Raw genomic sequence first — 17,769 nt, 5'->3', positions numbered from 1 at the left:
AGAACAACAAAGCTGAATTATACTCCCTCACTTCAAACTGTTTTACAAAGCTATAGTAAGCAAACAGTATGCTACTACATAACAAGAGACACATAGATCACTGGAACAAAATAAAATAACCCACACTTATATGGCCAATCAATTTATGACACAGGAGGCAAAAATATCCAATAAGAAAGGATAGTCATGTCAATGAATGGTGTTGGGTAAACTATACAGCTACAGCAAAAGAAAAAGAAATCTTATACAACACACAAAACATGAAATGGATTAAAGACTTGAATGTAAGACCCGAAACCATAAAACTCCTAGAATACATAGGCAATAAGCTCCTTGACTATGGTCTTGGTGATGATTTTTTTAATGTAACTCCAAGAGCAAAGGCAAAAAAAAAAAAAATTGGTTTATTTTGGATATTAACCGCTTATCATATATACGATTTGCAAATATTTTCTCCTATTTGGTTGGCTTTCTTTTCATTTTGGTGATGATATTCTTTGCTGTGCAGAAGGGATGACATCAAACTAGAAAGCTTCTGATAAGGGTTTAGTGTCCCAAATATTAATGAACACATACAATTCAATAGCCCAAAAAAAATGCAATTTTAAAAAGGACAGAGAATCTGGATAGACATTCTTCCAAAGAAGAAAACGAGATGGCCAACAGGCACATGAAAAATATCACTAATCATCAGGGAAATGCAAATCAAAACCACAATGAGATATCACCTCACATCTGTTAGACTGCCTATTTTCAAAATGACAAGAAATAACAAGTGTTAGTCACAATTTTAAGAAAAAGAAACCCTTATGCACTATTGGTAGGAATTTAAATTAGTGCAGCCACCATGAAAAACAAAAAATTAAAAATAGAACTACCAGACCAGGACTTTCACTTCTGGGTATTTACCTAAGGAAAACAAAAATACTAATTTTGAAAAGATTTATGTACCCCCATATTCACTGCAGCATTATTTACAATAGCCAAGATATGGGAACAACTTAAGTGTCCACTGATGGATGATATAGATGATGTGATATATATGTATATGAAAATATGTACACATATATATATACCACACACACATACACACACACACACACACACACACACACACACACACACACACACACGGAATATTATTCACCCATAAAAAAGAATGAAATTCTGCCATTTGTGATAACATAGATGGACCTTGATGGCATTACGGTAGGTGAAACAAGTCAGACCAAGAAAGAGAAATGTCATTTGATTTCACTTATATATGAAATCTACAAAATAAAACAAACCCAAAAAGTCAAGCTCATAGCTACAGAGAACAAGTTGATGGTTGCTAGGGCAGAAGTGTGGTATGTAACATGCATCCAGTTATAAAATAAATAATTCATGAAGATGTAATGTGCACCATGGTGACTATAGTTAATACTGTCGTGCATATTTTAAAGTTGTTAATACTATAGATCTTAAAAGTCCTCATTACAAGAAAAAAAATTTTTTTTCTAACTATGTATGGTGATAGATGTCAACTAGATTTATTTACTGTGGTGATCATTTTGCAATGTACGCAAATATCAAATCATTATGTTGCACACCTGAAATTAATATGTCATTAATACTTCAAAAAAGGCCTGAAAAAGCATGTAACTTTAACATATATAAAAACATGACCAGTTAGAACATAACATTTTAAAAATTCCATTTGTAATAGCAACCAAAAAGAAAGAATTCCTAGTTAAACAATGAACAAGAAACTAGCTCATATCTAGAAATTCTGAAGGGCAAGAAATAAGATTTAAGCAAATGATACAACCACTCTTGGATATGCAGTATTTACAGTGTAAAGATGTTTATTCTCCCTACACAAATCAATAAATTCAATGTAATACCAACTAAAATATCAACAGGTTTTTAGGAGAAAACTGAGAAATTTGAAGACAAACTAATCCCACCAAACATTAAAACATATTATAAGGCAAAAAAATTAAAACTGTTTAGCACCCTAAGAGAAAAGAACAAATAAATCAATATATACCAAGAAATTAGATATCCTAGAAGAAATGGATAGATTCCCAGAAAAATATAACCCAACAAGACTGAATCATGAAGAAAGAAAATCTGAACAAATTACTAGTAAAGAGATTGAATCAGGGGCGCCTTGATGGCTCAGTCAGTTAAGCATCTGCCTTCAGCTCAGGTCATGATCTCAGGGCCCTGGGATCAAGCCCCAAGTCGGGCTCTCTGCTCAGCGGGGAGTCTGCTTCTCCCACTCCCTCACCACCTCCCCCCAACTCATGCTTACTCTCTCTCTCTAATAAATAAAATCTTAAAAAAAAAAAAAGAAGAAGAAGAGAGAGTGACTCAAGAACCAAAACCTACCAGCACAGAAAAGTCCAGGACCAGATAGCATCACTAGTGAATTCTACCAAACACTTGAAGAGGTAATGTCAATCCTTTTCAATAATCCCAAACTCATTTTTCAAGGCCAATGTTATCCTGATACCAAAGACAAGGGCATCACAAGAAAAGAAAATTACAGGCCAATATCCCTGATTAATACAAACACAAAAATCCTCAACAAAATATTAAACAAACAGATTCAACAGTACATTAAAAAGACCATACGCCATGATCAAAGTAGGATTTATTTCTTAGATGCATTGATAGTTCAACATATGGAAATCAATAAATAACAGGTTGACAAAATGAAGGATAAAAATCATATCTCAAAAGATGCAAAAAAAAACCATTTGACAAAATTCAACATCCTTTTATGATAAAACCTCTCAACAAACTGGACATAGAGAATACAGACTTCAACATAATAAAGACCACGTATGACAAGTCCACAGTTAACATCACACTCAGTCAAAAGCTGACTACTTTTCCTCTAAGACAAGACAAAGACTCCTATTCTTACCCAGTTTATTCAACATAGGAGTGGAAGTCCTAGTCAGAGCAATTAGGCAAATAAAGAAATAAGAGACACTCAAATTGGAAAGGAAGAAGTAAAACTGTCTGTTTGCAGATAACATGACATTACCCAGAAAACCCTAAAGATGCCATAAACAAAAACAAAAATAAACCTCTTCAGAACTCAGTAAAATAAATTCAGTAAATATGCAGGACACAAAATCAATATACAAAAATCAGTTGTGTTTCTATACATTAGCAATGAATTATCAGAAAAAGAAATTAAGATAACAATGCAAAATAATGGCAGAGCAATTAATTAAAGGGGAAACAATTATGCCAATCACCTGCTTCAGAGAAGCAGCACTCCACTTCCCCTACATAAAGTACTGTGTATATTTTTCCAAAGCAGGAGAACTTCTTTAGAATTCACAGTGAGTGCTGGGGCTGAGGAAGTTTCTAAATTTCAAGGTTGAAGAAAAAGTCCTATACACTTTTTTTTTTTTTTAAGATTTTATTTATTTATTTGACAGACAGAGAGACAGCCAGCGAGAGAGGGAACACAAGCAGGGGGAGTGGGAGAGGAAGAAGCAAGCTCATAGCGGAGGAGCCTGATGTGGGGCTCGATCCCAGCACTCTGGGATCACGCCCTGAGCCGAAGGCAGACGCTTAACCGCTGTGCCACCCAGGCGCCCCAAAGTCCTATACACTTTCAAACAAAAAGAAAATTTTCCGTCCAAGGAAAAAATCAGTTCAGTATTGGAACCTCATCTATAATATGGAGTGACAGAAGAAAATAAAATTATTTTGGTCAAGTTTAAGAGAAAATTTTTAACCTAGAACGTTCTATACACAGATAAACTATCAACCCAGTATGACAGCAATATAAAAGTACATAAAACTTTTGAAACAATTAATTGAAGTTGTTAAATAAGCAAAAAGTGTACAAACACAAGAAGAAATGAGAAAGCTGAAAGACATAGCAGGAAATTTTAATATATTTTTCTCAGAATCTAAATGCTCAAATAAACCAAAAACAAAACAAAACAGTATTAAGAATTTTAACAATACAATTAACAACCTTGGTTAAACAGATTTATTTAGAACTATGTGGCCATAATAACGAAGAATGCACAAAATATTTGCAAACATTTTTAAATAACTGAGACTATGTAACACCACAGCATTAAAAACACCTGACCATGGATTTAACCACAAAGAAAAAAAAAAATCAAGCCAATATTATCTGACCAACAAAAGTAGAAATCAACAACAAAGACTAAATACTCCCATCATTCTCCATCACCCAATAATATCTATTCACCTGGAAATTTTAAACTTCACTTTAAATAGTACTTGAGTAAAAGAGAAAAACTATAGAGTCACAGAAAATTTAGAAAAGAATAATGAAAAGACAACCTTGTGAAAACTATGAACTGCAGCCAAATTGTACTCAAAAAAATATATACAACTTAGGTGAAATTTATTAGAATATAAGAGAGATTAGAAATCAATACTTAAGAATTGAACTGAAGGAGATAGAAAAATAGCAGTGTATACCATAGCAAGGAATTACACACATATATATATACATATGTGCCTATAAAAATACATAAATGCAAATATATTATAAATATATATTATATATTAATATCTTTACATAAAGTATTACTTTTCCCTGCTTTTTTCCTCTGCCCTGTTAATTATCAGAATTGACAAGATATTAATAAATTCTGCACTGACATTTAGAATCAAGTAACAACTGAAAACAGGACTACAAACAGTACTTGAACTCTAGAAGATTTAAAGACACAGTAAGAATATGCTTTAAAGGGGAGGGGAGGGAAAGATAAAACAAGACAAAATCAGAGAGGAGACAAACCATAAGAGACTCTTAATCATAGGAAACAAACTGAGGGTTGCTGGGAAGGAGTGGGGTGGGGTACAGGGTAACTGGGTAACGGACATTAAGGAGGGCATGTGATGTAATGAGCCCTAGGTGTTACATAAGACTGATGAATCACTGAACTCTACCTCTGAAACTAATAATATACTATATGTTAGTTGAATTTCAAAAAAAATAATAAATTAAAAATAAAATAAAATGGCTCAGGTTAAAAAAAAGAGTATGCTTTAAAAAAAAGAAAATTATAATACTTCCTTAGGATCAAATCAAATTTGACACAGGATGTATTTATAATATTAAAAATAAGAAAAATTTTAAAGTAATAATAATACCATAAGCCAATACTTCTCAAAATTTTGTACTAAAATTCCCCAATGATAGACAATAGTAAATTGGCCTCAGCAAACTTGTGTATAAGACTCTATTATAGATGAGACTGTTTAAAACTTGACTTGTAGAAAGTGATTGCTTACATAATAAAATAAAGATGTCATAAAATCACTTCATCTTTATTTCTATCCAGTTTACTGAGAATATAAAAATCAGACACAAAAGTGTACTTTTTCTTGCATTTCATTATTTTATTAGAAATCTCTTATTTTTTATGAATCATACATGAGATATTTATAAACATGTATTTACAAAGGAGAAAGCTGAAATATAGATAAGAATAGCATTTATTGTCACAAGGGCAGAGACAAAGACACGCCTAGACCTCAGTCTTTCTAATTCCAACTTCAACGGTCCTTGTGTAGGAAGAATTTGTTTCAGATTTTCAGGATGTAATTAGTCTGCTAAACAACTTTATCAATGACATACCTTTGTTATCAATATCTATAACTGTCTCCCTTTCATTCTCACATAAATAAAACACAATATAATGGACTTTAACTTTACATACACATTTATGGACATTTAACAAATTAACGAAAGTAAATCATATAAATCCAGCCAAGAAAAAGACTGAAAACCTCCAAAAAATTTAAGCTAAAATTGTATTTTGCCATTTTGAGAGTCAGTCATACTTAATTTGAGGATGAAACTGATAATCTTTCAAGAATTAGGTATATAAAACAAATATTTTAATAACGTCTTTAACTTAAAATGTTTTGAATTTATACTATAATGTGTGCTGTTTACAAGTTTCTATATACTTTTCCAATACCAGCTTCATGAGCTGTATGTTTTTAAACATCTTACTTTTTTTGCTATAGAACAAGGGGGCTCCTTTTTCATACTTCTTAGTAAAAACTCCGGCATGTTGTTTTCAATATCTTCACGAGTTCCCTTTTTATGCAAAACTGCAGCCAAAAATGAAATAACCTGGGAGGAAAAAAAAAAAAAAACCTTTTTAATTACTGTGTAAATGCTTCAAGATGGACAAAATGTTATGGCTTACATGATTAACTACTCAATTAGTGAAAATCTGAGTATGTACAAATAGATTTGTTACAGGGAAAAAAACATGAAATAGTAGTATTGGTTTTCTTTATATATATTAACAAACAAATGTACAGTACACATTACCCTTGAATACAGTAAAAAAGAATTTTCACATGGCTATCTCTTCCACGATAAGTTCTACCTACTCAATGAATTCCTTCTTGATCTCATTAGTTGGGACATTACCTTCTTGTTTGTCTCTCTCCATGGAAACTATCTCAGAATAAACTATATACGTTCTTTATTTCTTATAGAAAATAAACCCCTTGGGTTTATTTGGCTCATAAAGTTGTGCACTTCTGTTTATCTAAAAATTATAGATGGAATGATACAATGCTATTTTAAGATAGACTAATTCATCAATATACACACCACTTGAAATAACAGCTATTCTCTAAATATCAAGTAAGAAATAAAGAGACATAATAAAGGAAATATAACCTCACATAATGAAGAGCAAGAAATATTTAATCAATTGGACTTTGGTTCAAATTTCAGTCTTAGTTGCTTGGCAGTTATGTAAACTTGGGCAAGTTAATCTCTTTGAATAACTGTAAAAATACATGAAAATAGCAAAAATAAATATTTGCAGTTATTTTAAAAATTGGGGGGAAAGTATTTGAGGTATCCATATGGGGGAAAAGAATCATTACTTTAGAAAAATGAATCATATAAATATTAAAACCTAAAGAAATAATATGAGATTAGAAAAACTCAAAAAAATAATGTTTTTTAAAATGAGAATGGTTACCTACCATCTCAATCCCAAATGACAAAGAAAAAAGAATAGTGTAAGAGAAGTATTTGATGAGATAAAAGCTGAAAACTTCTAAAACCTGATTAAAAAAAAACAATAACAAGCCATATATTCCAGATCTGCTAAGAACATCAAACCAATAAATAAGTAAATAAATAAGTTATCAATTCACAAGTAGGTGTTTTGTAGAAAAACTGCTCAAAACTTGAGACCAAAAATATATATTTTATGTATACATACATACATATATATGTGTATACATACATATATATATATATATATACACCTTAAAAGCACAAAGAAAACACAATAGACTACCTATCAAAAAGCAATAAGTAGACAAATAGCTGATCTTGCAGCAAAAACAATGCAAGACACTATATGATAGACTGATATTTTCAAAACGGTAAAGGAAATAAAAGCAACCTAGTTTTATAGCCAGTAAAGATATTATTCAAGAATAAAGATGAAGGTATTTTTCAGACAAACAAAAACTGAACAAATTCCTCATCAAAAGAGCCACAGTAAAGGAAATAATCAATGGATGTTTTCAGGCACAAGGAAAATTATCTGATGTAGATGCTCAGTGAAGCAGGAAAACTTAAGAGCAACAAAAATGGTAAACATATAGAAAATATAAATATTAACATTATTCAACAAAACTAAAATGTCTTCTTGAAATTAAATAAAAGCATTAAAAGATATGACAACACATGTATTTGAGTCTGAAAGTGTAGTTACAACATTCTGATGTCCTTACGCTGTCCAGGGGGAAATAAAAGTTCTAATTTATATTAGATTTTTTGTTAAGTCAAGAATGTCTCTTATAATCTCTGGGGTAACCACTAGAAGGAAAATACATCAATGTGTAAGTAGTAACCTACTTATAAGAGAAAATAATATGAAATAATCTATCCAAAAGGAGGCAAAAAAGAAGATTAAAATAAACGTAGGTGACATACAAAAAATAAAAAGCAATAATAAAATAGTAGGTTTAAATCCAAATATATTAGAAACCACATTTCATGGAGGGGACTAAACGTTACAATTAAAAGACAAAGATCGTCAGTCCATAGAATATATATGCCATTTACACATGCAAAAAAAAAAAAATTTAAAACAAGGAATAGAAAAAGTTGTTAAGTAAAAAAATGAAAAGAACTTGTGAACAAAAACCAAAAGAAAATTGATATAGCTCTATTAATAGACTCTACGGCAAAAACATTGCTAAATTAAAAAGATACACTTCATGCTTGATACTGATTAAAAAATTAATTCACGTGGAAGTTATAACTAGTGTAAATTAAACAAAGAAAAAAAGTTTACTGAAACAAAAGTAGACAAATCTATAGCATAATGGTAAGATTTTGAAATAACTCAGCAAGAAAAAATAAAATAATCCATAAAGAAAGAGAATATTTGAATAACGTGGTTAGCAAACATGACCTAATGAACATCTGATCAAACACTGTACACTACTGCAAAACATAGTTTCATTTAAAGTACACATGAGGGGTACCTGGGTGGCTCAGTCAATTAAGTGTCTGCCTTCAGCTTGGGTCATGATCTCAGGATCCTGGTATTGAGCTCTGTGTAGGGCTCCCTGCTCAGTGGGGAGTCTGCTTCTCCCTCTCCCTCTGCCCCTATGCCCCCTCCCTGGTCGTGCTCTCTCTCTCTCTCTCTCTCTCACTCTCTCTCAAATAAAAAAAATCTTTTAAAAATTAATAAAGTATACATGAAATATTTACCAAAGGTCATGGAGCAAATCTCAATATGTTTCAATAGAAATATTACAGAATATGTTCTTTGATGTGAGAAACTAGAAATAACAAAAGTTTAAGAAGAAAATCCACAAATATTTATAAAGTAAGAAATATACTTCAAAAAAGAAATATATTTGAAAGTATATTAGAATAAGGGGCACCTGGGTGGCTCAGTCAGTTAAGTATCTGCCTTTGGCTCAGGTCATGATCTCAAGGTCCTAACTGGTGTAAGGTGGTATCCCAATGTGGTTTTGTTTTGAATTTCCCTGATGGCTAATGATTTTGAACATTTTTTCATGTGTCTGTTAGCCATTTGTATGTCTTCATTGGAAAAGTGTCTGTTCATATCTTCTGCCCATTTTATGATTTGTTTATTTGTTTCTTGTGTATTGAGTTTGAGTTCTTTGTAGATCTTGGATACCAGTCTTTTATCTATAGTGTTATTTGCAAATATCTTCTCCTATTCCGTGGACTGCCTCTTAGTTTTTTTGACCATTTCCTTGGCTGTGCAGAAGCTTTTTATCTTGATGAAGTCCCACAAGTTCATTTTTTCCTTTGTTTCTTTTGCCTTTGGAGATGTGTCATGAAAAAGGTTGCTGTGGCCAATGTCAAAGAAGTTGCTGCCTATGTTCTCCTCCAGGATTTTGATGGATTCCTGTCTCACATCGAGGTCTTTCATCCATTTGGAGTTTATCTTTGCGTATGGTGTGAGAGAGTGGTCAAGTTTCATTCTTTTGCATGTAGCTGTCCAATTTTCCCAGCACCATTTATTGAAGAGACTGTCTTTTTTCCTGTTTGTCAGGATGTTTTTTCCTGCTTTATCAAAGATTAGTTGCCCAAAGAGCCGAGGGTTCATTTCTGGGTTCTCTATTCTGTTCCATTGGTCTATGTGTCTGTTTTTGTGCCAGTACCATGCTGTCTTTGTGATCACAGCTTTGTAGTATAGCTTGAAATCTGGCAACGTGATGCCCCAGCTTTGTTTTTCCTTTTCAACAATTCCTTGGCGATTCGGGGCCTTTTCTGGTTCCACAGAAATTTAAGGGCTGTTTGTTCCAGTTCTTTGAAAAATGTCATTAGTATTTTGATCGGGATCACACTGAAAGTGAAGATTGCTCTGGGTAGCATAGACATTATAACTATGTTAATTCTTCCAATCCAGAGCATGGAATATTTTTCCATCTTTTTCTGTCTTCTTCAATGTCTTTCAAGAGTGATTTGCAGTTTCTAGAATATAGATCCTTTATGTCTCTCGTTAAGTTAATTCCGAGATAATGTAAGATTTTTGGTGGTATTGTAAATGGAAAGAATTCCCTAATTTCTCTTTCTTCAGTCTCATTGTTCGTGTATAGAAATGCAACTGATTTCTGAGCATTGATTTTGTATCCCGTCACATTACTGAATTGCTCTATAACTTCTAGTAGTTTGGGGGTGGATTCTTTTGGGTTTTCCATATACAGTATTATGTCATCTGCAAAGAGAGACAGTTTGACTTCTTTGCCAATTTGGATACCTTTTATCCCTTTTTGTTGTCTGATTGCTGTTGCAAGGACTTCTAGTACTCTGTTGAATAAAAATGGCGAGAGTGGGCATCCTTGTCGTGTTCCTGATCTTAAGGAAAAGGCTTCCAGCTTTTCCTCATTGAGAATGATATTCGCTGCAGGCTTTTCATAGATGCTTTTTATGAAATTGAGGAATGTACCCTCTAACCCTACACTCTGAAGGGTTTTAATCAGGAAAGGATGCTGTATTTTGTCAAATGCTTTTTCTGCATCAATTGAGAGGATAATATGGTTCTCGACTCTTTTCTTGTTGCTATGATCTATCACACTGATCAATTTGCGAATGTTGAACCACACTTGCATCCCAGGGAGGAATCCCACTTGGTCGTGATGGATTATCCTTTTAATGTACTGTTGGATCCTATTAGCTAGGATCTTGTTGAGAATTGTGGTGTCCATATTCATGAGGGATATCGGTCTGTAATTCTCCTTTTTGATGGGGTCTTTGCCTGGTTTGGGGATCAAGGCAATACTAGCCTCATAGAATGAGTTTGGTAGTTTTCCTTCTGTTTCTGTTTTTTGAAACAGCTTCAGGAGAATAGGTATTATTTCTTCTTTGAATGTTTGGTAGAATTCCCCAGGGTATCCGTCAGGCCCTGGAGTCTGGTATTTCGGGAGGTTTTTGATCACTGCTTCAATCTCTTCATAATTATTTGGTCTGTTTAAAAAAATCAATTTCTTCCTGTTTCAGTCTTGGTAGTTTATAGGTTTCCAGGAAGGCATCTGTTACTTCCAGGTTGTTTAATTTATTGGCATAAAGTTGTTGATAAAAGTTTCTAATGATCCTTCGTATTTCATTGGTGTTGGTTGTGACCTCTCCCTTTTCATTCATAATTTTATTAATTTGGGTCCTATCTCTATTCTTTTGAATAAGCCTTGCCAATGGCTTATCGATCTTATTTATTCTTCCAAAGAACCAGCTTCTAGTTCTGTTGATCTGCTCTAGTGTGCTCCTGGTATCTAATTTATTGTTGTCTGCTCTAATCATGATCACCTGCTTTCTTGTGCATGGGTTAGGCCTGTTCTTCTGTTCCAGCTCCAGCTTGTTGAGGTGAGAATATAAAAACTGCATTTTAGATTTTTCTATTCTTTTGAGTGAGGCTTGGATCTCTATGTATTTTCCCCTTAGGACTGCGTTTGCAGTGTCCCATAAGTTTTGGACCATTGTGTTTTCATTCTCGTTGGTCTCCATAAATTGTTTAGATTGATTTTTAATTTCCTGGTTTATCCAATCATTCTTGAGCAGGATGGTTCTTAGTTTCCAAGTGTCTGAGTTTCTTCCAAATTTTTCCTTGTGATTGAGCTCCAATTTCAAAGCATTGTGGTCTGAGGATATGCAAGGAATAATTTCAGTCTTTTGGTATCGGTTCAGACCTGTTTTGTGACCCAGTATATAGTCTATTCTGGAGAATGTTCCATGTGTATTCAAAAAGAATGAGTATTCTGTTGTTCTGGCGTGTAGTGTTCTATATATATCTACGAGGTCCAACTTGTCTAGTATGGCATTCAAAGCTCTCATTTCTTTGTTGATTTTCTGCTTAGGTGATCTGTCTATTGCCGATAGTGGAGTGTTGAGGTCCCCTACTATTAACATATTTTTATGTATATGCCTCTTTATTCTGGTTAAGAGTTGGCTTGTGTATCTTGCTGCTCCCTTGTTGGGGGCATAGATATTTATAATTGTCATATCCACGTGTTGGATACATCCTTTAAGAATAATATAGTGTCCTTCTGTATCTCTAACTACAGTCTACAGTTTAAAATCTAATCTGTCTGATATGAGGATTGCTAACCCAGCTGTCTTTTGAGGTTCATTGGCATGAAAAATGGTTTTCCATCCCTTCACTTTCAGTCTGGATGTATCTTTAGGTTCAAGATGAGTCTCTTGTAGACAGCAAATGGATGGGTCATGTCTTTTTATCCAATCTGCAACTCTGTGGCAGATCATATGGTTTTTATGGGAGCATTTAGGCCATTTGCATTGAGAGTGATTATTGAGAGATATGTTTTTAATGATGTCATGTTGCCTGTAAAGTCTTTGTTTCTATAGATTGTAAATTTCTGTTCTGTATCACTCTTGGGGCCTTTTTACTTTTATAGAACCCCCCTTAATATCTCCTGTAGGGCTGGTTTCGTGGCTCTGAAATTGGTCAGTGTCTGGCGATCCTGGAAGGTCCTTATCTCCCCATCAATTCTGAATGACAACCTTGCTGGATAAAGGATCCTTGGCTGCATATTTTTCTCGGATAGAGCTTTAAAAATATCCTGCCAACCTTTCCTCTCATTCCAGGTCTGTGTAGACAGATCTGACGTAATTCAGATATTTTTGCCTCTGTACGTGAGAAATTTCTTTGCCCTGGCCACTTTCAATACCGTATCCTTGGATCTAACATTTGCGAATTGCACTATGACGTGATGTGTGTAGGTTTGTCGTGGTTGACCTTGGGCGGGGTCCTCTCTGCCTTTTGGACACAAATGCTTGTTTCCTTCGCTAGATTAGGGAAGTTCTCAGCTACAATTGTTTCAAATATCTCTTCTAGACCTCTCTCTTTCTCCACCCCCTCGGGGATGCCGATGATTCTGACATTGGAACGTTTCATTGAGTCAGTAATCTCCCGTAACCTACATTCTTGAGATTGGATTTTTTTGAGCCAAGTTTATATTTTAGCTTTCTCTTCTACCTTTCCATCCTCCAATTCACTAATTTGTTCTTCTGTCTCATTTACCCTGGCCATCAGAGAATCTAGTTTTGACTGCATTTCATTCATAGCATTTTTAATTTCTGCCAGATTTGCTCTCCTTTCTGCCCTTAGAGATTCTATATTCTCTTTAATATTTTCATTAATATTTGTTTCAAGTCTACACATCATCTTGACCATTGTTACTCTGAACTCCATTTCTAATAATTTGGTTATATCCATATCCATCAGTTCTGTGGCAGAGGCCACAGACTCATTATCTTTTCTTTGCTGGGGGGGATTTCTCCTTCCTGTCATTCTGATGAGGAGAGGTTGCGGGGTTGCCCAGAGCCCAAATTATTGACCAGGACCCAGGCAGTGTGCACTTGTTTTATAGGGACCTTAGGGATGTGGGCTTCTTGATTTTTCAGCCTGCCTTCTGGCAGAGGGGCCTGCTGCGCTGATATTCAGGCAACCCTGTTTGGGTAGAGTCTCCCTGTCCCCTGCGAGGAGGGATGGGGATTGGCACAATGTGAGCTGGTAATCCGGGCTTTTGTTCGATGGTGGCTTTCCCTGGCGGTTTTCTGTGGCTCTTCTGAGAGTCAGAGCAGCATTGGCTGAATCGTAGCCTCTGTCTCAGAACAGAGATCGCAGTCCGCTCTTCACCTAGCTCTCCTGGCCTCTTTAACTGTTTCTGTTGGTGCTGCTAAACCCTGCAGCATCCCGGGTTGTGCACCCCACAGCCAGTGTCCCAGCCCTCACTACCAGGGCCCGCACGTCTCTGTCCTTTGTGATTCTAACACTGCCAGCCGACCCTGGTTCCTGTGCGCGCTCCCGAGCTCTCTGTTTCAGTGTGGTTCGCATGCACTCTGAGTGCCGGTTTTCAGTCTGGTTGTGCATGCTCCTGAACTCCCGGTATCAGTCCAGTTCCAGTGAGTGCTCTGGGGCTCCAGTTTTCAGTCAGGTCGCATGCGCGTGGTCCCGAGCTCCAGGTATCAGTTCGGTTCCCGTGAGCGCTCGGAGTTCCGGTTGGCAGTCTGGTCGCACACGCATTCCCAGGCTCACGGTCTCAGTCTGCTCTCTCGCGGGTGCCGGTCTGCGAGTCTGGCCCGCTCCCCAGTGCAGGTGGCTACTGCTTCCCGGCGCCCGAGCATGGATGCTCCCCCCTGCCTTCCCTTTATCTTCCGATATCTGTGCACGGATTCATGCTCCCCGCTTTGTACCTCAATACTCAGCGCTGGAGATGTTCATTTGTAGAGATCCAGATGTATCTTCTTGCGTCTCAGGCTGATCCCATGGGTTTTCAGGATGGTCTAGTACATATCCAGCTTGACTCAGGGATCCAGCTGAAAAAGGGGACCCCTACTCCTCTGCCATCTTTTCCCTCCTCTCTATTTCTACTCTTTCATTTCTGATTTTGAGTCCTCTTTTTTTTTCTTTTTTTTCCCTTTTTTTTTATGAATCTGGCTAAAGGTTTATCAATTTTGTTGGTCTTTTCAAAGAACCAACTTCTAGCATCATTGATCTGTTCTATTGGTTTTTGTTTGTTTACTTACTATTTTGTTTATTTCTGCTACACAAGACACAGTTTAAATATTAAGACACAGATAGCTTGAAACAAAGGAACGCAAAAAAGCATACCTTGCAAACAGCAAGCTGTTTGAATATCAGAATGACTACCTTAATATCAGATAAAGTAGATTTCAAGTAGTATTACCAGAAATAGAGAGACATTTCATAAAAATAGCAGGGTCAATTCTTCATTGAAGACATAGTAATTATAAATAAAGATGTATGACCCAAATAACAGAATTTCAAAATACATGAAAGGAAATTGACAAAATTAAAGGGAGAAATAGACAAATCCCAATGACAGATTTTAACTTCCCTCTCTCAGTAATACTAAAAACAAAGAAAATCTGAGTATTATCAATTGACTTGATTTACTGATATTTACATTATATATTTATATATATTATAGATATATATTAGATATATAGGTAGATACAGATATATATAATATATATATTATATATTTATAGAACACTACAACCAACTGCAGAATGCATATTCTTTTTAAATGTACATATAGTATGTTCAAGAAAATGGGCCATAAAAAAAAAAACCTCAATACATTTTTTAAAATATTGAAATCTTCTAGAATGTATTCTCTAACCACTATGGAATTAGAAATCATTATTGATGAAATATCTAGGAAAAAATATTATTGGCAAATCAAGCACACTTGTAAATAACTCAAGAACCAAAGAAAAAAATCTCAAGAAAAATTATAAAATAATTTGAATTACATGAAAATGAAAATATAACATATCAAAATTTATGGAATACAGATAAAGCGAAGTTCAAACATAAAAACAGGGCATCAGAAGATAGGTATGAAATTAACGACCCAAGGTTCTACTTTAACAAGCTAGAAATTGAAGAGCGAAATACATCCAAAGTAAGCAGTAGGAAAATAACAGAAATAATTGCAGAAATCAATGAAACACCAAAGAAACAACAAATTAACAAAGCTAAAAACTGGCTCTTTGCAAAGACCAACAAAATCAGTAAACCTTATTGGGCTATCAACAATAAAACAGAGGGGCACCTGAGTGGCTCAGCCGGTTATGAGTCTGCCTTGGGCTCAGGTCATAATCCCAGGTTCTGGGAATCAAAGCCACGCATAGGGCTCCCTGCTCAGCAGGGAGTCTGTTTCTCCCTCTCCCTCCGCCTCTGCGCCTCCCCTGACTCAGGCCCACATGCACTCTGTCTCTCTCAAATAACAGAATAAAATCTTTTAAAAAAACAGAATATAAAATATTCACTTTAAAAATGCAGAGGTATCACTCAAATCCTACAAACACTAAATGAGTGAAAGGAAAACCATGGAAATCTCTGTCAATCAATTTGACAATGTAGATGAAATGGATAAATTCCTTGAAACATACAATGTACCAAACGAATACAGCAAGAAGCAAAAAATCTTAATAGCTTCATATCTATTAAAGTAATTGAATCTATTATCAAAAACCTTCCCTAAAAGAAAATTCCAGGTCCAAAAGATGTCACTAGTAAATTCTATCAAATATTTAAGTATAAAATAACAGAAACTGTACCCAATTCTTTTAGAAAAAAGAGGAGGAGGAAACACTTCTCTATTTTATGAGGTCTGCATAACTTCAATACCAAAACCAGACAAACATAATATGAGAAAAATATAGACCAATATCCATAATAAATATAAAGGCAAAAATTCTTGAAATATTAACCAATTAAATCTAGCAAATATAAAAACAATACCTCATGATTAAATTGAGTTTTTGTCAAAAATATAAAACTAGTTTAAGATTAAAGACCAATCAATATAAATCATATTGATTCATATAGAATGTCAACAGAGAAAAGGAGAAAAAATTATGATCTCAATGGATGCAGAAAACATATTTGATAAAATTCAATACACAGTAACTACCAAAAAAACCCTCAGAAATTAGGACTAGAAGGAAACATCCTACATCTGATAAAAGATAGTATGAAAATCCTACAGCTAACATACTTAATGTTAAAATATTGAATGCTTTCTCTCTAAGACAGGAATGAGATAAAGATGTCACTGTTTCTATTCAAATTGTCCTGGAATCCTACCTAGCCAGTGAAATAAGGCAAGAAATAGAAATAAAAGACATAAAAAGTAAAGAAGTAAACTGTCTCTATTTGTGGATGACATACACTGTTTGCATAGAAAAGCCTAAGGCATCTACCAAACAACTACTAGAACTAGTAAGTGATGAATTTAGCACGGCGGCAGGATATGAGCTCAATATACAAAAATAAATTTGACTTTTATATACTAGCAGCAAAAAATTAGGATATTAAATTTAAAATTCCACTAACAATAGATCAAAAATATACAATTATATATAACAAAATATGTGTGAGGCCCACAGACACAACTATAAAGCCCTGCTGAGAGAAATTAAAGACTTAAATTAATGGAGCTATCATTCCATGTTAATTCTCCCCAAACTGTTTTATAAATTCAATATAATTGAACTCCATAATCCTAATAAAATCCTAAAAGATCTGTTCATGGAACTTGACAAACTGATTAAAACTTTACATCAAAATAAAAAGTGTTAAGTAAAGATATACAAGGTACAGCAAGAAAGTAATAACACAAAATTGAGTATAAGGATAGTCAAATGGAACAAGACCATTCTCATCTTTTTGTTCTATACCATTGTTCAGTTTGACTATCCTTATACTCAGTTTTGTGTTAATTACTTACTTACATATAGACAAACAACTCAGTTTAAAGATGGGCAAAGGTCTTGTATCTTAATCACTTTGGGGCACTATAACAAATTACCATAGACTGCATGGTTTAAACAACACTTCTCACAGTTCTACAATCTAGTTCAAGATCAAAGCTTGGCAGATCTGTTATCTGGTGAAAGCCTACTTCCTGGTTTACAGATGGCTTGCAGTCTTCTTCTTGTATCCTCAGATGACAGAGAGCAGAGAGAGAAAGCAAACTTTCTCCTATCTCTTGTTAACAATGTCACCAATCTCGTCACTAATCTCATCCCTAATCACTCCCAAAGACCCCATCTCCAAATAACACTATTCACATTGGGGATTAGAGTCTCAACACATGCAATTGGAGGGGGACACAAACACTCAGTCTACATACCAACTTGAATACATACTTCTCCAAAGAAGATAGATAGATAGATAGATAGATAGATAG

At 34.6% G+C, this 17,769-nt stretch overlaps 1 protein-coding gene across 2 annotated transcripts in view; it reads right to left on the bottom strand.

The window, feature by feature from the left end:
* The window catches only part of ERCC6L2 (ERCC excision repair 6 like 2), a 149,634-nt gene that overhangs the window by 103,833 nt on the left and 28,032 nt on the right, over positions 1–17,769 (bottom strand). For both annotated transcript variants that reach the window (XM_087858836.1, XM_045780841.2), the window contains exon 3: positions 6,017–6,139. In XM_087858836.1, the coding sequence (XP_087714962.1) occupies positions 6,017–6,139 (123 nt within the window). The remainder of the gene's footprint in view (positions 1–6,016; positions 6,140–17,769) is intronic.

This window comes from Ursus americanus, chromosome 34 (genome assembly GCF_024610735.1).
Source record: "Ursus americanus isolate L20-20 chromosome 34, mUrsAme1.1.p, whole genome shotgun sequence".
Lineage (NCBI taxonomy): Eukaryota > Metazoa > Chordata > Mammalia > Carnivora > Ursidae > Ursus > Ursus americanus.
The sequence above is the reverse complement of the archived record's forward strand: the minus strand, read 5'-3'. Positions and strand labels throughout refer to the sequence as shown.